Source organism: Octopus bimaculoides, chromosome 4, assembly GCF_046866305.1.
Source record: "Octopus bimaculoides isolate indiv1 chromosome 4, ASM4686630v1, whole genome shotgun sequence".
In the NCBI taxonomy this organism is placed as follows: Eukaryota; Metazoa; Mollusca; class Cephalopoda; order Octopoda; family Octopodidae; genus Octopus; species Octopus bimaculoides.
The window spans coordinates 54,112,366-54,138,511 of NC_142931.1; the positions used below are offsets into that span (position 1 = coordinate 54,112,366).

At 35.6% G+C, this 26,146-nt stretch overlaps 2 protein-coding genes across 3 annotated transcripts; both read right to left on the reverse strand.

Moving 5' to 3' along the window:
- LOC106879062 (uncharacterized) lies at positions 1-20,722 on the reverse strand. The gene is made up of 6 exons (XM_014928489.3): positions 19,645-20,722; positions 14,038-14,183; positions 11,222-11,411; positions 5,934-6,047; positions 3,202-3,327; positions 1-520 (listed from the first exon to the last, which is right to left on the reverse strand). The coding sequence occupies exons 1-6, from the start codon at positions 19,868-19,870 to the stop codon at positions 249-251; spliced, it is 1,074 nt and encodes a 357-aa protein (XP_014783975.1). The 5' UTR covers positions 19,871-20,722; the 3' UTR covers positions 1-248.
- On the reverse strand, positions 14,050-26,146 carry LOC149136050 (threonine aspartase 1-like). Of its 2 annotated transcripts, none has more exons than XM_089350777.1 (2): positions 24,940-26,145; positions 14,050-14,183 (listed from the first exon to the last, which is right to left on the reverse strand). In XM_089350777.1, exon 1 carries the CDS (start codon positions 26,094-26,096, stop codon positions 24,954-24,956), a length of 1,143 nt encoding a protein of 380 aa, XP_089206903.1. In that variant the 5' UTR covers positions 26,097-26,145; the 3' UTR covers positions 14,050-14,183; positions 24,940-24,953. The 2 variants fall into 2 exon arrangements, with proteins under 2 accessions (XP_089206903.1, XP_089206904.1); XM_089350778.1 differs by lacking the exon at positions 14,050-14,183 and adding an exon at positions 21,391-22,584 and having other exon boundaries at positions 24,940-26,146.

Sequence of the window (26,146 nt, forward strand, 5' to 3'; positions counted from 1 at the left end):
TCGGTATATGTAAATAATATATATTTATTAATAATATGGTAAATACCTGTAATATATTTTCAGTTGATTCAATGTACATAATACAAATAAATAAATAAGGATGAAACAATAAAAAAGCTTCAACCTGCAAAGTTCTCTGATGTTTTTTGTCATTCCAAAGAGTTTCATTGAAGTGAATCTTGAAAAGCATCATTTATAAAACAACAAACAGTCTCAATAACTGGATTACATAATCAAATTTATAAATTCTAGAATCGATTAATGGCAGGTTTAACAAAGTTGTCTTTATATTCACTTTTGTAACTTAGAATAGGTTCTAAGCCAGCAGCCAACTGGGCAGCTTTTAAGGCTTCCTCTTTACTTAGACTTTTTGTCTCCATTTCGTATGCTCTTAATGGCTCATCAGTCTTTCTCAAAATTTTGCTGTAGGCTGATTCACTTGTATCATTGCAAAAAATAGGTAAAGGATCATGGAGCTCAACTGTTTCTTGAGGATAAAGACTGTCGATGGTAAGATAACCTGTTCCAAAATAAAACAATACAAACATTTATTACATTTACATCTAGTATCCTCATTATCATTGTTAGTGTTGTTTATATTACTCAGATGGTTTAATAAGTCAACCATAATTAAACTCCTTATTAAATAACTGCTGGTTTCCTAGACATAAGTCAAGTGGCCACTCCAGCATAATAATAGCAAGAGTAAGGAATGGAAAGAGACGATTTGGCACAAGTGATTGGATTTTGAGCCTGCTTTGGTGAAAATAGCTTTTAGCACTGGAAGTGAACAAATATATGCACATGTGTGTACAGAAATACACACATACATATATGCATGCATGCATGCATACATACATAGAGAGAGAGAGGGATGTCATTACAATTTATTAACTGAATACAACTGACATAAACACCTTTCCCTTTTCTCATACACATAAAGAGAAATATATTCATATGTATAAACAGATAGAGAGAAGGGGAATGGAGGAAAGAGCGATAGACAGACAAAGAGAAAGAAGAGAGGGAGAGAGAGAGAACAAGAGAAATATTAAAATGTTTGATGTCAAATAAGTCAGCATTGAATCAGTGATGCTAAATGAGCAGCACCAAGATGGCAGTACCAAAATATCTTATATCCAGTAAGGGGTATGTGGAAGAAATTCAAGGAACTGGTACTTTTTTTTTTAGCATTTTCTGTGAGAAGCAGAACATCTGAAACATGTGAAGAGTGTGATGCTGCATGGAATTGAGATATGGAAATTGAATGTGAGAAATCTGCAGAGACTGAAGAGAAATAAGATGACCATGTTCCATTGGGTGTATAAGGTTTGCACAAAAAGCGGGACATGATTAAGCCGCAAAGATGGTTAGGCATCAGTAGGAGGGACAACCGTATGGTATGGAGATGTGTAAACTGATAATGAATGGTGAGTAGAATCAATTGCTGTCAAATGCAAGAGATGTAAAGTGGTCAGATATCTAGATGCTGAGCTTCACAGATGAGATAACAGTTTGTGACTACTGGTAATATACTGTACAAAGGATGTGACCAACCCTGGCCAAATAGAAAATGGAAGGTAAAACGTCAGTCATACTGAGAGTCATTATTATGTGTTCCTTGTTTGAATTTCAGTGGTTGACTTAGCCTTTTGTTCTTGAGTTGATATAAAGTTGAAATTTAACAAGTAAAATATACTTGCTGGCTGATAGTTTTCACTGGTTTTGTTTTTGTTTACATTCAACTGGCATTGAATGAGCAGATTTGTGATCAGAGGCTATTTTTCAATGTCCCCTTCCTTTTTAAGATGGTAGGATGTGATATGAGGGAGATTTTACTTATATTTCTAAAATACTGCAAAACCATATAGAGATGTTTCATCATTGGCTCAGTAGTCTGGTTAAGTTTTGTAGTGGTTAAGATTTCCAGATAAACAAAAATAGGACAAGTTGAAAAAAACCCAAAAAACAGGTTGAGAGGAAGACGCACCAGACAAATCAGATGAATGTAACGTATTGTCTAGTTTCAAGGAACAACTTACTAAAAAGATCGCTTGCTTTTCACTTTTTCTTTTGTGGAAAGATAATGTGGGTGAAGATATTTAGTCAAAAGCCAAGAGTTCTTACAATCATCCAAGTGATTAGTATGAAGTTATTTGCCAACACCACACTCCAACTTTTGTACTACAGAGCTACTGTCTTCTCGATCCCTTTCTTATCACTACTACTATAGTGATATCATCTACCTTGAAGCTGGATGATCCCATACCACCTCCATACAAATATTTCCAACTTGTCTCTTCTCTTGTCATCAATATTCTTCAAGCTCTGCACCAACGTCTTAGCCTGGTCCTTACTCCCTAGAACATTATCCTTTCCAGCTCAGGAACTCCCTCTTGCAGGAATTCTCTCATGGCCTACGTTTTTCCTGCAGCTGTCAAGAGAAATAGGTTAATGTCTGTCTTGTTCATAAAAGAGACATTAACTGTATTGATCTCACTGATATCACTGGTCTCAGAGGGTTAGCTAAGACCGTAAGCACAGTTCCTTTCACCAGACCAAACCAATGAGAAGAAAAAGAATATCTATTCTAATTTGACATTATGCATCAATTCTGCCTTGTTAAACCCCGAAGAGTTTGAAATGAGAGTTGTGATGTTCACACTTTCCTCTTAAGAATCATTAAGATGCAAGAGGAATGAAAGAATAACAATCAGGAATTAAAACCGGGTGTCAAACTTATTGACTTGTCATGAACTCAATGACTATTAGCTGTACAACTGGGGGAACGTACTACATTTATTCATAGGAAATATACTTTTTTTTATTCATTCACATGTTGTGTATTTAAGTATGTAATATCCTTCAAATATTATTACATGACCCTAAATTCATAAAAAATGAAATTGAGTGCCAGTGAAATGAATTGGTTCAACAGTGAAGCCTTCCTTGTTTGTTTTTAAAACTGAATACAATTTCTAATTTATTATCAAAAAGAATATGAAAACTGACAAACTTCCTTTTTAACACTTAGCATTTTTTTTGAAAACATCAATTATGTTATACCACCTCAATTTAGATGTTATTAGAAACTCATCTACTTGGATGCATTGTTTGTACAATTACTAACAATCACAAATACAATTATTCATAGAAATTGATGGAAACATTTATTAGCATGTTATATATTCTTTTACTTGCCTCTTGTGGTCAATTGCGGAAGCAGAGCTGCTCCAGTTCTAAGTTTTGTTCCTAGTACACCTGTTGGTTTCTCAACAGCATCATTCATTCTTTCAATGGGATTTATTTGTTTAATGGCACCAGGTGCTGTGAAGTTAAAAACAAAAAACACTGATAAGATCACTATTGAGACAAAGGTACGTTAACCCTTTTGTTACTGTATTTATTTTGAGATGCTCTGTGTTTCTCTCAGTTACTTCAAATATAACAAAGAATTTAGTGAAATAACTTAGTTATCATTCAGCTAGTGTTAGGAACATAAATTGTGACTAAGGTTTGGTGGAAGATTTTAATTTAAAACTTATGAAAACAAGACATTTGTACTCAGAGCCAGAGCCGCTTTCAGCCGGGTTAGTAACGAAAGGGTTAAAGTACATTTCAAATGTTTGTACTTTGAACTTACCAAACCTATGGATAATATAAGAATTTTCAAATTACTTAATTATCAGACAGCATCATAATTTTTCTTTTTATTTAATTTTTCACTTTTCTTTTCACTTGTGGTTTAAACTGCCATAAATGGCTTTTAGTGGCTTAGTCAGCAGAGGAAAACTTGCAAGAACCACAACATTTTTGTAGTGTTTCTAATATTGGTAGAACAAAAGATGGAAGTTGCTGTCAGACTAATGAGCTGGTCTGAATGTTTGCAACAGAATGGACTCTGCTAATGGCACACATGTTAAATAATAATTGTTCATCTATATAGTTGGCACTCCGTTGGTTACGATGATGAGGGTTTTCCAGTTGATCCAATCAACGGAACAGCCTGCTCGTGAAATTAACGTGCAGGTGGCTGAGCACTCCACAGACACGTGTACCCTTAACGTAGTTCTCGGGGGGGGGGGGGGGGGGGAATTCAGCGTGACACAGTGTGACAAGGCTGACCCTTTGAATTACAGGCACAACAGAAACAGGAAGTAAGAGTGAGAGAAAGTTGTGGTGAAAGAGTACAGCAGGGTTCGCCACCACCCTCTGCCGGAGCCTCGTGGAGCTTTAGGTGTTTTCGCTCAATAAACACTCACAACGCCCGATCTGGGAATCGAAACCGCGATCCTACGACTGCGAGTCCGCTGCCCTAACCACTGGGCCATTGTGCCTCCACCATCTATATAGTATAACCAACATAAATTACAATCGAAAGCTGGGTTTCCAGGATACAAGGGCCTCGTTGGTTCTTGTTTTAAGTCAGAATTAAGCTGAGTTAACAGAGTTTAGAAAAAAGATCAGCAGGCCTTTTACTCAGGATTCTAACTTAAGAACTGGTTAATTAACATATTTTACGTTATGATGAAATACTGTTCATCCAAATGGTCGAGATGGTTCTGTATAGCTAAAAGATTACCAACACACAAAGGGTTTGTTTCTAATAATCTGAAAAACTGAGATTATTATGTAATAACTCCAAACTGATTAGTTTAGTTGAAATTACTATTTAACCCTTTGAGTATTTTTTTATTCTTTTACTGGTTTCAATCTCTAGACTATTGACATGCTGGTGGACCAATTTTAATGGTTTTAGTTGATCATATTGAATTTAGTATTTATTTTAATCAGCTACATATTTTACCAATCTCTGAATATTAAACGACTACTAAGGTGTGGTGTAAAGGGAGGCAACTCAATACAACGGTTTACACGCACGCACAACAGGTGCAGGCGTGATTGTTTATGAAGAAGTTGGCATCCCAACCACATGGTTTTGAGTTCAGTCCCAAAGCCTTTTGAGTAGTTTTGATGTGTGAGGTCATGTTATGTAAAAGTACTTTATTTGGGAAAACAAGGAAGGGTTGATGAAAGGAAAGATCAGGATCTGGACATAGAATACTGCCTAATTATGTCTCATCCAATCAATGTCAGCAGACGTGTGTGTGCGTGTATGTGTGCGATAAATGTTCTTTTGAGCAGCATGGTTCTGATCAAATGATATTTGCTAGAAGAAGAAATGAAACATATTATGATTGAGAGCATTGTAAGTTAAATTTTAAAGTGGCAATCTTACTTTTGATAAAAATGACAAAAAAGCTAAAAGATTTCTAAATGAAAGATAGAATGGACTAAACAGAACAGGAAGAAACACATGGGATGGAGAGTTGCTGAAGAGGTCATAGGATGTGTGATGAAAAATTTCAGACAAAGGACACTAAAATAAGAACAATAATAAAGCTGAAGTGAAGAATGCATGTATAGTGCATGTGTTTATTTGACAAAAAAAAAAAAAAATGACCAGAAGTGGGTATGTGGTAAGTAGCTTGAATACTAACCACATGCTTCTGGGTTCAGTCCCATTGCGTGACACCTTGGGCAAGTGTCTTCTGCTATAAACTCAGGCCGAACAAAACCCTGTGAGTAGATTTTGTAGACAGAAACTGAAAGAAGCCTGTCATATATATATATATATATATATATGTATGTGCCTGCCATCATCGCTTAACAACTGATACTGGTGCGTTTGCGTCCCCGTAACTTAGCGGTTTGGCAAAAGAGACTGATAGAATAAGTACTAAGCTTACAAAGAATAAGTTCTGGGATTAATTTGTTCGACTAGAGGCAGTGCTCCAGCATGGCTGCAGTCAAATAACTGAAACAAATAAAAGAATAAAAGGGTATCCAAAAATATAACAATTTCTAAATGAGTTCTAACTTAATTAAAATAAGTTCAAAAGAAACATCACAGTTGCTGTTTCATTTCTTACCTGTAGCTAAAAGGTCACCACTATAAGATTGTGGAACGTCTCCTAGAGACTCATAATAGGATTCTATTAATGGAATTGGTAAAATATGTTTCCTTAATCCTTTTGCATGATGTTCTGAAATAAAAGAATTCATAAAACATAACTGAAAGAAATTTCACTTAAATATATTAATTTAACCCTTTTGTTACCAATCTACTTGAATTGCACTTTGTTCTATGATATAAACTTCCTGTTTCAAAGTGATGTAATTTAAATATTCCATCAAAAATCAGCAGCTTAATAATGACAAAGTTATTTTACTAAATTCTTCATTAATTTTTAAAGTAATTGAAACAAAGGCAGCACATTTCAACAGAAATATGGTAACAAAAGGGTTGGTCTGAATACCTAGTAATCTCTTTGGCTTCAATGAATAAATGGACCCCCCCGCCACACACTTGGTGTTTGTAGTCTTGTGAACTGCATGGCGACCTTAGAAGTGCTGGTGGTACAAAAAAAGCACTCAATTTACTATGTAAAGTGGTTGTTGTTAAGAAGGGCATTCAGCCACAGAAACCATGCTAAAGTAGATAAATGGAGCATGAGGCAGTCCTTGGACCCATTGGATCCTGCCAAATCATCCAACCCATATCAGCGTTGAACATAGATGGTAAGTGATGATGATGATGATGATGATGATAAATAGGTTTATGTGTGGAGTCAGTTATAGAGTAAAAGGATAAAGATGCCTTTTGGTCATGAATGACCATGGGCTTGCACCTAGAAAGTTCCCCTCCGAGGCACAAGTCTGGGCAAGGTTGTTTGTAGAAGGCCAGCAGTTGCCCATGCATACCAGTTTCTCCTCTCCACCCTTACTGATATTGTCTAAGGGAAAGGCAAAGGCTGATACAGCTTGGCACCTGCGATGTCACAACTCATTTCTACAGATGAGTGAACTGGAGTAACATGAAATAAAGTATCTTGCTCAAGAACACAACACACAACTCAGACTAGGAATCGAACTCACTACCTCGTTATTGTGAGCCTGATGCTGTAACCACTGAGCCATGTATCTTCGGTATCTGGAGTATAAATTAGGTAAGTATGTATTATTAGTATTAGGATTGTTGACTGAATCTTGGTAGAGCAAATCTTTTTTCACTACAGATTATTGTGTACATCATCTGTCTCTGAGAAGTGGGTGTATTTAGTCGCTGAAAGATAATCCTGTCTCCTCCCTCTATGGATGTAGGACTAGATATAAGATAATATACCCAGATGATTTAATAACCACAGGGCATCCAGCTGTAGAAACTCTGCCAAATCAGACTGGAGCCTGGTGTTGCCATCCGGTTTCACCAGTCCTCAGTCAAATCGTCCAACCCATGCTAGCATGGAAAGCGGACGTTAAACGATGATGATGATGATGATGATCCAAAACTTAGTTGAAGTGAAGCATGTATAAGAGTACTGCTCAAATATACAAAATGTAGTGCATTTAATGATCTTTCAGTTAGGGGTTGACTCTTTTATTTCCCTTGTTAAACAATAAGAGGTACTTTATAGAATCGCTTGACCTGCTAGAAATAGCAGTTAAATTTTGCAGACTTTACCATCTTAAAAAAGGGACACATTGAATAATGCAGTTCTAGATATACTAAGTTTGAAAAAACACAGGATGGTCATTATTGGAATACAATTGATGATAGGTCTGCTTGATGAGAGTTGACTCAACAACCATAGCTTCTACTCTGAGAGAGCACTAGTGTAGCTAGGGGTGTGGGGTTATAGGGGAAGCACTTTTGGATCTGCTGTAGGCAATATGTGCATTTTGTGGGGTCCGGGGGCGGCAAACAGAAGGGCCACTCCAGGCAGCAGACACTCTGGCTACGCTAGTGTGAGAGGGATATAAACATTATTGATTATATGATCTGAGCTAAGTACTAGAAGATAACTAAACCTTTGTCAGTTATATGTTGTCAATGTTGTCTATAGCTGTGAACTATACTTCTTGAAAGTAGTACTTATTTGCAACTAACTAGGCTGAAATATTGATAATGCAGTTAAGAGGTGATGTACTGAATGCTGTATATAAACAGTTCTTAATCGATATTCTCATAAATTTGTCAGAGAAATAAATCAAAAATCAAGCAGCAATTGTTTGCAACTTTCAAGGGGAAGGGGAGATAATTTGAAGAAATTAAGAACTTATCTCTCCTGTTTAGAGGAAAGTCTGGTCTTTGGTAGTAGGCAAGAGAACACTGTGGATATGTTTCAGTGTATGAGATCTTATCAGGAAAGGTGTGAAATTGTAAGGATCTTTTGGACAATAACTGATAAGGAATTAGTAACGTCCTGTCTTGTGTGTGAATTTTCCGTTTGTTCCTTTGTTTTGTTTCTGTTCAAATTTTTGTCTAAGCCTGCTAATGAGTTAGAAAAAGTTTTGGCCAGTACAATCTGCATATATAAAATGAACTGAACTTAGAGGAACGAACTCAAATGAGCAGATCTATGATCAAAGACATTCCATCTGTGATCATCCAATCTTTTTTTTTTCGAATATAGTGCATCTAGGATTACATTAACCAATGTATCCTTTTCTTTTTGAAGAAAATTGGATATGATTTGAGAGAGAGACTTGCTATTTCTAGCAAGTTCAGTGACTCTCCTGTTTGTTTGTTGACATCAGAGTTGATAGGAATAGTGAACTGAAAGGTGCTGTCAGTTACTGAAGAGTGAACAACAATGTTTTGTAAGAAGTAATCTTTAAAATTGCCATAGGCAGAATTGTTAGTGTCAGACAAAACAGTGCAGTGTTTGTTCTGGCTCTCTATTTTCTGAGATCAATTCCTGCTGACGTCAACTTCATCCTTCTGGACGTCGATAAAATAAAGTATCAGTTTGCTTTGGACTGGCACAGCAGTATAGCTAGAGGGGGTAATGGGCCAGTGCACCCCAGGTGATACTTGTATGGAATAGAACTTTTGGGTATGCTGTATAAGCCTGTATAGATTACAATTTGGAGCATGGAAAACTCAAGGGCTACCTCAGGTGGCACACGTTCTAGCTACATCATTGGGCTGACAGAATTGTAAGAGTGTACTATTTATTCCTGGCCTTTATGTTCCAAGCACCCAGGCTAGTGTGGTGGACTTGTTTGTATCTAGCTGATAGGAACATGTCGTATAAAAACTAACTGAGGAAGGCAACAGGAAATTATGTGCCTAGAGTAGAAAAGAAGAGGAGAGGTTGGTAAAAAGGCCAACATCGTAATTTCAATTTGGTTTTCAGACAACCCCCCCACAAAAAAAAAAAAAACAGAACAAAACAAAAAGAATGCCAACAATAATGATGCATGTTTGTTTGTATGTATGTGTGTATATCTGTGTATAAATGTTCCTTTTGAAAAAATGTAAGGGGTGGTTCTGACCAAATGTAATGAGGTTTCTCTAAAGGAACTCTGGAGTAACATTACTCAACAGAGTGAAGGGCTTTGAGATTAGGGAGGTTCTCCAGATTGAGCTGCTACCTCTTCACTCAGAGGTTACAGTTCCAGTACTACAGATGAGAAAAAATGCGTCTATGGTTGTTGATAGTGTATAGATGAAGTAAAACTATAATCTAAGACCTGGTTGTCATCATTCTGTATCTTATTTAAATACAGTGTAGCTAGGACAACATTATCCAACATTAATTTTTAGAACAGTAGGGTGTGATGTAAGTGAGGCTTGGCATACTAAAACTTGTCTTTGTTGTGGAGCACATCTTTACAAAACATCAACACAACTATCAATATAAATTAAGAAAGTGTTCCATCAAGTACACAGTGTGTGACAGTGTAGATGGCCAGAGGGTGGAAAAGAAAAATAAAGGATTTTAAATGAGTTATTTCCCCTTGGCCGTTAAAAAATAGTAAAGGGTATATCTTAAGAAAACATCAACACAGCTATCAATATAAATTAAGGTGTTCCTACATGTAAACAGCATGGGAACTTTATGAGGACAGTGCAGATTGCAATACTATTGATAGATAAATGGCAATTTCTGTCTTTTTGTGTGGTTGGTTGTTACATAGAGTACATTATTACGAAACATTAACACATCTATCAATATAAATTAGGAAGGTGTTCCTACTTGTAAACAGGGTGTGACCTTTGTGATGATAGTGCATTTGTCTAAAAGCAGAACAGTTCTTCATGCAGCACCTGTCAATTGGCTGAAGTGACATGAAAGGCATCATCACTCATGGCATATTCGTGAATAAGTCACTAACTGAAATAAGGGTGGTTCTGGGTAAAGTGCGAAAATAACCCTAACAGTTCAAATACTAAGAAATAAACATACTTGACTTGATTTATACCAAATAAAATGTAATATTTTGAAACATTTTTGCACGGTTGCCTTGGAAATAGTACGTTAATGGTAAAATTTGCAAATAAGTTGTGGCATTGATATCTCCATAACCCATGGTCAGATTTTACTCAAATTTCTTTTAAATGAAAAATCTAAGGTAGGTTTATGAAATGTCATTAAATCTATATATTGACTTAGGACAGGGGTTAGATTGATAGTAAAATCACTGACCTTGTCTGACAACTTCTTGTAAGAAAGTCCATTAATGTAGAATGCACATGTATTTATACAATGTAACGACTGGCAACCAGTCACTCTAATGATATTGCTTTCTAATAAATGGAGGATGAAATGACCAGTGGGCAAAAAAGAAAAATGAAGAAAAATGAATGGGTATTTCCCCTTGGCCGTTAAAAGATGGGTTATATCTGGACCCCTTCTAGGGGCCCTAGCCGTCCAATTATAGATTTTTATTAAACTGCAATGAGCCTAGTAACAAACTGGATGTTGGTTTAACATGCATGCAAAGTTTCATGAAGATTTGTTAACGGGTGTAGACAGCAACTTGACACAAACAAAAACTAAACAGATTGTCGTTTATATATGTATATACTATAATATTATTACAATATTACTTATAACAATATGAAGAATTTTCTTCTAAAATTACTTTGAAATATGATCTAGTAAGCAGCTTCTGTCATTGAATAAAAGTTGAAGAGAATGATGACCTAATCCTATGAGTAGATGAGCCTTGGTATTTTGAACTTGTATAAGGAATGAAAAAGAAACATTAGAGACACTGGTTTTATTTAAATGTGCTGTGATGATCAACGCATAAGCAAGAAAAATATCTTTATGAATGTGTAATATATATATATATATATAAAGAAAGTTTAAAGAAGATAAATTAAAAACAAAGTAGAACTTAAACAAATGAAATATTGTGAACTTACCAAGTAAAATGGTATCTATTTTCTTTAATGGTTGCTGTCTGCCTCTCATCCAATCAGGCTCATAAATGAATGGTGGCTTTGATTGTTTTGTCAAATTGTTGCGATATCCTGTGTATCGATCTGTAACACCTGTGTTATCGCTAAAAAGTTGGATCCGGTCATTAGAAGTAGTAACGTGGGGTTCTAACTTCTGCAATTAAAACATTATCCAAAGGCCTAATAATTGAAATACCCTTATAGATTATGGAAATAAATATTCTAAAATATTGTTATTTCATATGAACATGATTTTTGACCTTGGGTAGCAAGTGTTATTTCCTATTTGTTTACCCCTAAAAAGTATGAAAAATGGCTAATATTTCCTTCAAACTTTGCTCTTATTATGATATTTATTCAAACTCCAAAGAATCCCTCTCAATACATGGCTATGATGCTCCACCACTATTCCTGCTCATGATCAGAGATGCACATATTGTTAGCCACTAAGTGACATATTCAAGTGGTTAAGGTCAAGCAACTGACAAGCAAAATTGTGGTACTGAGCAGAATATTTGCTATAACGATATTTTTGCTTCAGTAACTTAGCAATGAATCTGTCTGAAATGTAATGGAAAATAGTTGAGTTTCAAAACATCGATGTCCAGGTTGCAAAAGCAAAGTTTGAAGGGAATTGTAGTCATTTCCTTTGATTTCTAGATAAAAGCAAATAGGAAATAACATTTATTGATCAATGACAAAAAACAAAAAAAAATTTTGTTCCACAGTGTTATTGGAGCAACTGCTTTTTGCTAATCATTGAAGCATGCAAGAATTATTTATCAATTACTGTATATGTTGGTGTTTAAAAGGATTAGAGTTATAAGGTATGTCTGTTGTTATCAAGGTAAAAGTCAGCCTATAGTCAACCATCAGCCACGCTAACAACTTTCTATTTTATATCAAGACTGGAAATAATCCCAACTATTTTGGATAGTATTCTTTAAGATTAACATGTCATCTTATATGCTAGTATGTCTTGCAAACAACTTGCACATGCAAGTGCTACCAGTCGAGAACTCCGCATACCGGAAGCCAGCAAGTGTATGGGGTCATCAGGAGAGAATGTGCGCTGTTTCGGGGTCTACCTCTCAACGGCATCAATGCACACCTCACTGATATGAGGCCCCGCTTGCTAGATCAACTGGTTATTAAAAACAAAGCTCAATATTTCTCTAGCCATCGCTCATCGTCTCTTTTTAACCAAATCCAGTGGCTAGCCTTCTCCACTGTAGTTTGGATATCGGTCATGGTGGTATTTACCTTACAATGAAATACCTATTTTTATATGAGCCAATGAGCGAGCCTCTGTATAGTCATGTCAACTACAAGAAATAGCAACCGAATCTACTGCAACTTTCATACTAATTTCTTAAATAATGGATAGATATATTAAATAATGTAGTCCTACATAACTTAAACAGACAAGATAGTCATGGCCGGAATATTTTTAATCATAAGCCTGCTCAATCTTGGGACTGAACAACAACAAGAGTAAATAAAACAATCTATTTATATATAAGCAGACTAAGGCAAGCAAAACTGTACATGCAATTTAAGAGCACAATATGATATCTGCAGCAAAATCTCAAGAGATAAAATAGAAAGAAAAAAAGATGGTGAGTTAAAACAAGTGAAAATGAAGTGGACAGTAAAAAGAAAATAAGAAAAGGAAATGATGCAAATTTTGAATTCTAAGAGAGTTGAGGAAAAAAAAATATATTGATAGTTTTCAAATTTTGGTCCAAAACCAGCAACTTTAGGGGAGGAATAAGTTGATTAAATTGACCCCATTGTTCAACTGGTACTTATTTTATCAACTCTGAAAGGATGAAAGGCCAAGTTGACCTCAACAGAATTTCAACTCGGAACATAAAGATGAACAAAACGCTGGTGGCACGTAAAAAGCACCCACTACTCTCTTGGAGTGGTTGGCATTAGGAAGGGCATCCAGCTGTAGAAACTTTACTAGATTAGATTGGAGCCTGGTACAGCCTTCTGGCTTGCCAGCCCCAGTCAAATCGTCCCACCCATGCCAGCATGGAAAGCGGACGTTAAATGACGATGATGATGAATGTACAGACAGATGAAATGCTACTAAGAATTTTGCCCAGTATGCTAACAATTCTGCCAACTCTCCGCCTTAGAAAGAATGAATGTAACTAGATGTTATTATAGGAAGATGGTTTCTCTGTGTATATATAGCATTTTTGAAGAAATTATTCTTAACCTAAGCCTGTCATTATCATAGAATCTTTTACAAATATAGTAAGAAATAACTGTAAAATCTCTCTGAAATTACATATGACTGTTATAAAAAAAAGAAGAACATAGTAAATGTGCTCTTTTCTATAGCTAGAAATAAGAATAGTCAAAGATGGAACACCTTTGTTGATAGGTCTTCTTGCTGATGGCAAAATGGTATATAGTTCTCAGGTTCAAGGTACCAAGCAAGTCTTTCCACTACTACAATTAATCAGGTCCTTGGAAATACTTACCATATAATTGGTTTCAAATTTTGGCAAAAGACCAGCAGTTTCAAGTAAGGGGATAAGTTAATTACATCAACCCTAGTTCTCGATTGGTACTTATTTTATCCACCCTGAAAAGATGAAAGGCAAAGTTGATCTTGGCTTTGAACTCAGAATGGTCAAACGGACAAAATGCTGCTAAGCATTTTGCCCAGCATGCCAATGATTCTGCCAGGTCGACAACTTACTTACTATATAATTAAATACAGCAGGTAAATAACATAAGTTAACAAAGAGATATTCTCTCACCTTCCTAATATTGTCCAAAGATACAAGTGCCCATTCTTCTATGCTACCTTTTTGGTTTGGCTGCAACTCCTTGTATTTGAGTATATCAAACTTATTCATATAGTCATCCAGAAAGATTCTTGTTGCATTTAAAAGTTGCATAAGAACTAAAATAAAAAGCAAAAAAAAAAAAAAAATCAGTAGACATAAATACCCATTTCACTAACATCTGGACATGTCCAAAGCATAAAATAACCCAAAACAAAACAAAACAAAATCTTAACTTTGGCAATAATCTATCCTAGATTGGTTTTATGAAAGATACAGCATGTGTCAAAAATCAAACAGATGAATGCAGACTTGCATTGGGAGAACTCTGACAAAATAAGAGCAACAGATCACGCAAATAGAATGATTTAATCCTTTTGTTAACAATCTACCAGAGACTGCCTTTATGATTCAATGGTGCAAACTATCTGCTTTAAAGGGATCAACATTAAAGACTTCCATTGAAACTTCATGTTAATTTATGTTCGAAACACCAACTTAACAATGACAAAGTTATTTTACCAAATTGTTCCTTATTTTCAAAATTGACTGAAACATTAGTCGTGTATTTCAACAGAAATATAGCAACAAAATGATTAGAGAAAAAAAAAAAAAAACCTAACCATTTAAAAAACAAAACAAAACAAAAAAAAACCAATGATTGTTATTGTTGACCCAGGGCTATAGTAGAAGACACCCAAGGTGCCATGCAGTGGGCTTGAACTCAGAATCATGTTGTTAGGTAGTAAACCTCTCATCACACTGCCATGCCTGTGCCTATCATAACTGTTGATAATAATGAAGCCAACGAGGAAGCCACAATATGGTCCTTCAACCTATTAGAAATAGTAGCCAAATCACACTGTGTTGAATAAAGAAAGGTACATTGGATAGTGTTGTCCTTGATAGACAAATACTACAGGAGATCTGCCCTAACTGAACAGACTGATGATCCAAAGACATTCCAGTTGTGACTGTCCTGTAGTATTTGTCTATCAAGGACAACACTATCCAATGTACCTTTCTTTATTCAACACAGTGTGATTTGGCTACTATTTCTAATAGGTTGAAGGACCATATTGTGGCTTCCTCGTTGGCTTCATTATTATCAACAGTTATGATAGGCACAGGCATGGCAGTGTGATGAGAGGTTTACTACCTAACAACATGATTCTGAGTTCAAGCCCACTGCATGGCACCTTGGGTGTCTTCTACTATAGCCCTGGGTCAACCAAAGCTTTGTGCGTGGATTTGGCAGATAGAAACTGAAAGTAGTTTGCTGTGTGTGTGTGTGTGTATGTGTGTGCACACGCATGCATGTGTGTGTGTGCATTTGTGTCTTCATGTCTTGACATTGCATCATCATTATCACCATCATTTAGTGCCTGCTTTCTATGTTGGCATGGGTTAAATAGTTTGACTGAAACTGGTAAGCAGGTTCCAATCTGATTTGGCATGGTTTCTATGGCTGGATGCCCTTCTTAATGTCAACCACTCCAAGAGCATAATGGGTACTTTTTACATGCCACCAGCACAGGTGCCAGTTGCGTGACACTGGCATCAGCCACAACTGTGATAGTTGTAAGATGATTGTCACTGACATACAAGTAGAGTTATTCATTTCCAATATTCTTTGAGTATGTCTGGCCATAGGTAAATATTATTTTGCTTGGAAACAAGTGAGGGTTGGTCACAGGAAGAGCATCTGGCTGTTGAAAATCTACCACAAATAAACTCCATATGACCATTGCAAGCATGGAAAGGGTGGACTTTAAATGATGATGATGATGGTGGACTGAAATAGTTGCTAGCACTCATTGAATTCTCTGTTATTTCTATTAGACTCTCCACTGACTCAAACAGTTGATAAATGGAGGGAATTAATAAATTTTATTGCTAGGAATGTAGCACTAGCTAATCAATACCTGATGTTCAGTAACATGATGGCACTAATTACATATTATAAACATGGGAACAAGGTCATACATTTGTGGGGAACATACTGTTAATTAACCTTTTAGCATTTAAACTGGCCATATCTGGCCAAAATAATCTACCTGTTTTATCTTCAAAGTGGCCAGATCCAGCCTCTCATACTTACCCTACAATATTATTCTAAAAATGAACATTCATGGTGCAGGCGTGGCTGTATGGTAAGAAGCTTGCTTCTGGGTAAGTGTTTTCTACTATAACCTCAGGCCGACCAAAACCCTGCGAGTGAATTTGGTAGACGGAGACTGAAAGAAGCTTTTGTGTGCGTGTGTGTTTGTTCCACCATCATCACTTGACAACTGATGTTGGTGTGTTTATGTACCCGTAACTTAGTGGTTTGGCAAAAGAATCCAATACAATAAGTACTAGACTTTAAAAAATAAGTCTTGGGGTCAAATTGTTTGACTAAAACCCTTTAAGGCAGTCTAATGATTGAAAGAAGTAAAAGAATAACACCATTGAAATCTCAAAGCTACACAGTAATGCATGATTAATTCAAATCAATGTAAATAGATATTATTTATTACATTTGACAGAGAAATGTGAATGCTAAAGGGTTAAACTGACTCCTGTAATTTATGTGTTATTCTGCTTTATTAACCCCAGAAGGTAAGGTTAGATCTAAATATGAATTTGGATGAGAAAAGGTTGCAACTAAATATGAGAAAGCATTTTGTCTGGCTAATGACTGTCAATTCACCACCTTAACAACAACAATGATAATCCTTTCTGAGATTAACACAAAACCAGATATTTAGTGGTGGTGGTGGAGAAATCAGTTGGTTAAATCAACCTGAGTACTTGACTATTTCTAAAAGGATGAAAGTTAAGTTGACTTTGACTAGATTTGAACTCAGAACATTAAGAATTGAAACCATCAAATAATAATAATTCTTTCTCCTTTAGACACAAAGCTGGAAATTTTGGGGGAGGTGGCTAGTTGATTACATCAACCTCAATGCTCAACTGGTACTTATTGTATTAACCATGAAAGAATAAAAGACAAAGCTAAGGAGAAACAAAATACCACTAAGCATTTTGCCCTGTGTGCTAACAGTTCTGTCAACTTGTCTCAAATTCTTTCTATTTTGGTACAAAGCCAGGAATTTTTCAAGTGAGACGTAAGTGAATTACAGTGCTAAACTGATACTTATTTTATTGACCCCAAAATGATGAATGGCAAAGTCGACTTCAGCAGGTTTTGAACCAAGAATGTAAAGATCTGGAAGAAATGCTGTCAAGCATTTTGTTCAACATGCTAATGACTGTACCAGTTCACTGCCTTGAGATAATAATAATACCTCCCACTATGGGCACAAGGCCTAAAATTTTTGGGGGTGGGGATGGCTAGTTACTACCTCGACCCAGTGTACAACTGGTATTTATTTCATTGACCTTTAACGGATGGAAGTAAAGTTGACCATGGTAGAATTTGAATGTAAAGACAGACAAAATGCTGCTGGGCATTTCTTTGGGTGTGCTAACAATTCTGCCAACATATTACCTTAATAATAATAATAATAATAATAATAATAATAATAATAATAATCCTTTCTGTTATAGGTACAAAGCCTGACATTTGGGTGAGGGGACAGTTGATTACATCGACTTCAGTACACAGCTAGTACTTATTTTATTGACCTGGAAAGGATGAAAGGTAAAGTTGACCACTACGGAATTTGAACTCAGAATGTAATGATGAAAGAAATGCAGCGAACCATTTCGCCCAGCGTGCTACCAATTCTGCCAGCTTGCTGCCTCGGTACAAAACTAGGAATTTTTTAAGTGAGAAGGAAGTCAATTACAGTCCCCTCCACCAAATTTCAAGCTTTGTGTCTATAGCAGAAAGGATTATTATTATTGTTATTATTAAGGTAATATGTTGGCAGAATTGTTAGTACAGCAGAAGAAATGCCTAGCAGCATTTTGTCTGTCTTTACATTCAAATTCTGCCATGGTCAACTTTACTTCCAAGAGCACTCTGAGAGTGCAAACTTCTGCCAAGGCAACACCAGTGTCCTCTCAGCGATTAACTGGGGATGATTTTTAAAATGAGAATATCTGAAATACACTTGACTGTTCTTATAAACGAGAATACTAAAATGAACCTGACTGCTCACAAAAATTAAGTAAAAAAAACGGAAAAATAATCCAGAATCCTTGTCTGGTACCTGATCGATTCCAATGGTAGTCATGGAATGTGAAGGTGGCTGTAGAAAATTTAGTAACAGTAATAAATAGTTTATCCTAATCTAATACAAACCAAAGTTAACAAATTCACCGTTCAAAATAGTTTCAAAGGTGGAGGTAATAATAAGTTCTACTCAGGAATTTTTAAATGAATAGCATGAGACCTTTTTGTTTTCTCTTCTCTTAAATTTCGGCTTTCCTTTGGTATTCCTGTTGTTTTAGATCTATGTATATATATATATATATGTAAATATACTGTAAAGTGTTAATATGCATATATAATGTATATATTATAAAAACATGTTAGTGTTATTTAATTTCTGAACAGTTTTGCTGCGGTTTGTTTATATAGTTTGATTTCTTTATCCATCAGTTTCTTCTAAGACAGAGACGTAAGTAAAATTAATAATAGAGAAACGAAAATAAAACTTTGGAAACAGCCTAAAGGAAGAAAATTGAGAAAGACTTGAAGTCAATGTAAGATCGTAATCATGTAAAGTAAATATAACAAATAATCCAGAATCCTTGTCTGGTACCGGATCGATCCTAAAATCTAATCAGTTCATGCCAGTCATGAGGCCAAACATCCAGCGGTTCTTGAGATATGACTGAAAACAATACCTCCACCTTAGCGAAGGCGGCGGTAAGGCACAAGGTTTGAAATTTTGGGGGACGGACCGCATTGCGGTACCGACCACGCCGTCGGAGCATGGCCGGCAGCAGCCGCCTGGCTGGCTTCATCGGCTCTGACTACTACTGCTACCAGTAAAAGAGGGTTGGTATTAAAAGGGTTTACCCGTGGTGGTGGGGGTACTAAATTATAATTATACCTCGTAGATTTTAACTCTCTTCACCATGCCAGTCTCAGCAGCCCAGAAGGACCACTCCCTACTTCCTGTCATTAAACCAAAACAAGAATACACATAAAATTCAAAAGAATATGGTAAATAATTTATCTAGTAACTAATTCAGCATCATCATTTATCTAATTTTTCATGCCGGCATGGGTCAGACAGAATTTGTTGTAGATTTTTTTTTACAGCCAGACGCTCTTCCTGTCGCAAACCCTTACCTATTTCCAAGTAAGGTAATACTTCCCATTTCAACAGAAGATTAGAAAAGGACACAACTTGCATGAGGGTGATTTTCGTTTACAACTATCATATGAAGTCAAGGCGACAGTAACAAACACATACACACAATGGGCTTTCAGTTCTTGTTTACCAAATCCACTCACAAGGTTTTGGTCGGCCTGGGGCTATAGTAGAATGCACTTGCCCAAGGTGCCATGCAGTAGAATTGAACCTGAGACTATGAAGTTGAGAAACAAATTTCTTACAGCACAGTCATGCCTACATGTATCTTGTTCTTGCTGTGAAATGAGTTTTTAACACCTACCTTGCCTTGTTGAAGACATATATTGAGAATCTTGTTGACTGGACCATTCTGTGGAACTTTTAAGTATATTGTTGTCCAGCCAAAGTTGATGAAGACCTTTAAGGAGGTGTACAAACTCATTGTCTACTCGGTCACTACTAAACCAGTTACTACAATGCAGGATTTTTTTAACGATGATTTCTATATTTTGAATAGATTGTTCGAAATACACGTTTTTTTGAATCATTATTTCGTAGTTCGCGCTATGGGGTATGTACTTGAAATATTTTACCTTAACCAAACATACACTTAAAATTTCCCCCTTAAAACTAAGTTTGTTTTGCGAGTGTATTTCGCTGTTACCAAGGACGTCGTCAACTATAAAGGGAGTTAACTCATGCTTCTATTACGAGACAACCCTTTCATTTAAAATATCTGTGAAAAGGCAGCAAGCTAGCGGAAACACGTGCACGTCGGACAAAATGCTTATCAGCATTTGTTCTGCAACTTTATATTTCTCAGCTCAACTTCCGCCGAGGTCGACTTTGCTTCTCATTCCTTCGGGGTCGATAAAATAAAGTACAGTCAAGGGATCTTTGGGGTTTGACGGGCAACATTTGTTTTCTTAACGAAACACTTTCAAACTTGGGACACTGGTAGAATGTGTCATATAAAACAACTTCTTCTGTTAACCTTCTTAACAAAAAATTGTACATCGCAAGTTATTTCAAGTTAAAAAGTTGTCGTATTTCTGTAATTTCAACCAATCACTGACGTCTATTCAGCTGAATAAAGTTACTGCTGTTCGGTGTCAAGTGTGTTATTCCCTGTTTAATTATATCATTATTCCCTAGTAAGGTTTTAGGGTTAGGGTTAGGGTTCGGGTTTTAGGGTTAGGGTTGGGGTTAGTGTTAGGGTTAGGGTTATGGGTTATAGGGTTAGAGTTAAGGTTATGGCAAAAATAATCATAACCCTAACCGTAATCCTAAAACTAACCCTAACTCTAAAACCCGAACCCTAACCCTAAAGCTAAAACCAGTACAAACGCACGAACGATGTCATAAATAAGAGTAACACGGGTAGTTGTTGAGAAACAACGGGACTAACAAGGGAAAAGATCCCATAACACCGTTACGACATTAATTGTTTTCACCTCAATAGACGTCAGTGATTGGTTGAAATTACTGAAATACGACAATTTTTTACATAAAATAACTTCGAATACAAAATTTTTTATCTGTTCTATACCACAAAATATACAAATATTCGAAGTTTGAAAGTGTTTCGGTACTAAAAACACTACAAAAAAAATGTTGCCCGTCAAACCCCAAAGATCCGAGTCAAGTAATAGGGTCGATGTAATCGATTATTCCTCTTATAAAATTTCAGGCTTTGTGCCTACTGCAGAAAGATACATATATATATATATATATATATATATATATATATATATATATATATATATATAGAGAGAGAGAGAGAGAGAGAGAGAGAGAGAGAGAGAGACGGGGATGGAGAGAAAGAGAGAGGTTAACATTAGATTGTATAACATCAGAAGTTTTTATACAATTTGATGTATAATTTAGATGAAGGAATGTTTTACATGATGAATCAAACCACTAAAAGTTCACATGACAGGAGGAAGGAAAAAACGCTGGAGAATGTATATATTTTCTTGATATGGTATTCTCTACCCTAAATTGTTGATTCAAATCAACAAATATTTTCATGAGGCTCTACATTCAAAAAGCAAACAAAATATAGTAGGCTTTGTGGTATCAATTTATTGTTTTATATTTTTGCAAGACAGGATTGTCAGATTTTTATTTAGCTGTTGCTTAACTCAAGCTCAGCTCTGATTGAGCAGACATATCTTGAATTAGCTTGTCAAATGTGTCCTTCCAGTTTTATTTTTAACCCTTTAATATTTAAACTGGCCATATCTGGCCCAAATATTATACCTGTCTCGTGTACAGACTGGCCATTTTCAGCCTCTCACATCTACCCTACAATGTCATTCTAAGAATAAAAGAGCACATCATGGTAATCTCAAAGCCATCAGATAATGTATGATTAATTCACAGCAATGTGAATAAAGAAGCATTACATTAAACAGAATAATCTGAATGGTAGAGTTAAGTTGTGTGATCTAATGGAATTTGGCTATTTGTAGCTTGTTGAATGATCACAGATGAGTTCCCTCATGAAATTATTAATATTTAGTTGTTAAATTTGAATAGCCCCAGTCACATCCTCATGGGATCATAGCATGGAAAAAAAAAAAAAAAAAAAAAAAAAAAAATCATTCACTCATGTAATTTTCATTTCAGAGGATTCAGTCCTAAGATTTAGGGATTGAAATATGGGGTTCTCTTTGTAAAGCTAGTGGTAAATTTGTTAAAGAAGTATCCTTACTAAACCAAAGTAGCTGTTAATAGTGAAAATACTAGACTAGCACTAACAATATGTTGGACAGCTTATGAAAACACAGAGGTTATATTTTCACAAGATCATACTTCAACAGCTACGATTATGTTGTAACAGTTTCATTAAATAATATTCATTCCATACTTTGAAGAATACCAAACAGGACATCATGACAACCATTATTTCATCTTTGCATTGGAATGGCAGAATCATTGAAGTGTTGGACAAAATGTTTTGCAATATTTAGTTATGGTCCTTTACATTCTGATTTCAAATCCCACTGAGATTGACTTTGACCTTCATAATTTTGGGTCAATAAAATAAGTAGCAGTCATGTACAAAGGTTGATGTAATCTATTTAACCTCAAAATTTTGCTCCCTGTGTCTTCTTTAGAAATATTACTTCTGGCTCTAAGCTCTGGTTTCAAATCCTGCTGAGGTTAACTTAGTCTATCATCCTTCTAGGGTTGATCAATCAAGTAATAGGGTCAAATTAATCAGCTAACCCTTCTCATCAAACTTCAGCCTCTGTACCTGTGTTAGAGAAAATAGTTTATTTTTGGTATAAAAGCTGGCTAGTCCCTAACTACATGACAATACTTACCACTGAATAAATAAAATAACAGCACTAACACATTCTATGTCATCTGCAAATAAAGGAAGGAAAATAGGTGGCGAACTGGTAGAAATGTTAGCACACTGGGCGAAATACTTAGAGGTATTTCGTCTGTCTTTACATTCTGAGTTCAAATTCCGCCAAGGTCAACTTTGCCTTTCATACTTTTGGGGTCGATAAATTAAGTACCAGTTGCATACTGGGGTCAATCTAATTGACTGCCCCCCCCCCCCTCAAAAATTTCAGGCCTTGTGCTTAGAGTAGAAAAGAATGGCTGTGCCACTTTGTACAATTTGTGGCATTTAAAGAAACAAATTTCATAATATTCAAGAGTGCAAGTTAACTTCAGAATAAATGAGTCAATTGACCATCAAATCAAGTGTTTTCAAGACTGAATACTACAGAAAGAGTCACTAATATAATTTGCTTCTTCCATACGGTTTTGTATTAATACACATAGGTTTGTTTCTGTTGGTAACTTGTACATTGTTATTGCTTTCCACTTTATAATCCTTGGTTTTGGCATCTGTTGTAAGCATAAAACAGTGTTCCAATCTGGCATTTATACTGTCAAGATAAAAACTGTTTTCAGGCAAGATGTGTAGTTGCATGGTTATATTAACAAGCCAACAAAGGAGTCTTTCCATGCCTGTTTGACCTGCAAGAAACAACAGCCAAATATTCTGCTAATCAAACCCTATTGTTTTTGGAAAGCAATGGACATATGCCTAAAATGATGGGGTGGTCATGAATGGAGTGACATTGACCAAAGCTCACTTCTGATGAAACAAACTTCAGATAGACATAAATATAATAGCGTTAGAATACTTTGTACCAACATCTGATAGTTATATTAGCCTTACAATTTTCACTGTAGAAACTCGGAAATCCTATTATGTATACAGCAATGTAGTTGTTTAACTCAAAGCACTCCTGATCTGGTTAATTTTTGATTAAGGATATTCTATCCCTCATCAACATACCATTTAATCAGGTATAATGTATCAAGGATTACATCATCTGATATATCCTTTCTTTTTTAAAGACACTAAAGTTTGGTTTTGTGAGAGAGATATGATTGCTATTTCTAGCAGGTTGAGCTATGTAGATACTTATTCATTAAGATAAATCTAAGGGGAAGCAAATCACACTTGTGTCAATACAGTTGCAATTGTATTACTTGAAAGTTGGAGGGAAAAAATTATATCAAGGGTTTGGTGCAATGTTTCCATTTAAAAATGACCCTCCCCTCGAAAAAATCCCACAAAACAAATCTAAGGTGTCAGTTATCTTTATGCCTTTCTTTTTTACTGGAAAGTTCTTTTAGTAATTTTATTTCATATGTAGTGAATAGTTAATTTGATGGACTAGTACACATGTCATTGTTTCCAACTTACCAGTTCTACCCGCTTGTAACTAAAGGACAGTTTATTGTCTTGGACTAAACACAGAACAATACTTATGAATGGGACACACTAAATCTTCAGCTGTGAGGTAGCAAACTGTAGCCTTGGCCCATTCTGATTTGCAGTATTATTCATTATTGCAATGTCATTTCATCAAATACTGAGGATGTGGACTCATCTGTTTCATCAAATTTCTAGCCACATATTCACTCTCCTCTTTCATTTGTATTTCATTCAGGTCTCCAAGTCTAAAAACAGTTTGTGCCGGAGTTTAAAGACTTTTCGTGTGAGAAGTGTCAAGCCAGCCATATTTTACTGATAATTTTATCAAATTATCAAAGCCACCTACAAAATATTATCACCACACAAGAAAAAAAAAGTAAACAATGAAGTATGTGTGTGAACTTTAAGGTAACTGTAATAAATCAAGTAAAAAGGAAGCTTTATACTATTTATCTAAATATAAAGTTAAAAAAAAAAGGAAAATTAAATGTTGGGCAGGTTTAAATTGCTAAGTGAATAACAATTTTTAAGCTAGTGAAATTGTAACTTGGCACTTTTATAAACGACCCAAAGTATTTAAAATAATTACAAGAGGCTTTGAAAGATTAGTGTTGGACTATGTAAATCCAAAATGTATTAAAATAAAATATAAAAAAATCGTTGTAAAAGATTATTTAGCAAATGAACATTAAAAAATATCCAATTTAGTGCTTTTTGATATTGGTTAGCTAATTTCAATATAAGTCTTTTTAATTTATAAAATTAACTAGATTCCAATATATAGCAAAATGAATTGGACCCAATGACTTCAGAAGCTGTCTGGTGTAAGATTCTTGTTATTCATTGCTGTAAAGATTAAATTACCTTGTAAATGAAATTCATAAAAAGAAATGTTTCCCTTGAATACTTAAAGACTTTCCAGGTTTTTGTGAGTTTGTGAGTCTTGATATATATGCTTTTGGTTCTTTTCCATCAATTGCATAGCCGACGCACATACTTGAGGTGCAATGTGCCGACACAAGTTCAATTTCATTAGCTTCTGCTAATTTTATGAGCAATGCACCTGCATACTTATCTTTAATATTGCTCAGTAAAGGGGATTCGAAAAACTTCCGCTCAAAAGCTTTGTTAACAGCTAATGTTGTATCCTCTTCAGATAGAATACACTCAGCAAATTCTTTTGCAAAAATGGTCCTGATAAGATATTCACCGGTGCCAGATGTTACAACCCCAATACCAGCCGAATCAGCAGTATTATTAGCCGCCCAGCAACCAGCACCAAAAACAGCTGCGGAACCTAGCCGACCAGGTTGCTTTAGAGATAGTCCACCACTAGATACAGCACAAGCAATATTCCCTTGTTTATCTACACATATGGCACCGACTGTATCTTGGTGCTGAGAAATATCATCATTGTTTTCAACTTCTTCGATGTTGGAAGACGAATCATTTCTATGATTTATAACCGATTTCTTTTCAAGATATTTTCTTTTAGCTTTACAATTAAGCCGGTTATCAAGTGCCAAAAGCTTTTTTTTGTAGTTTTCATAAGTCTTTTGTGATGATTCTGTTACCAGAATGTTATCGGACACATGGTTTAAACCTTGCTTCAGAGCCCAGTCATAGGCTCCTCGTCCGACTAGAATACTCGGAGGGATTCTACCGAGAGATAATCCTTTCAGCTGAGCATCAATTAATGTTTTTGCTATACATACAGGATTTTTTATGCCAGATACAGCGCCAACAGCCCCATAAGCCCTTGTATGTCCGTCCATTACAGAGGCATCACATTCTACGGTTCCATTTAGTGTTAAATTCGAGCCAATTCCGGCATTTGTACATGTCGCATCTTCCAAAACTGCTAGAACTGAAACTACAGCATTCAGTGCTGATATGTTATTTTTCAATGACTTAATTCCAATTTGGCAGGCAGTCTTACAAGTTTTAGTATAATCAGTTTCTTTAGAAAACGAATGATAGCCAGCTCCAGCATGAACAGCAACAAAAGGTTTCATCGCCATTTTGTTGTGAGTGTTTCCCCTTTAACATCATAGTTATTTCCCTTGAATTA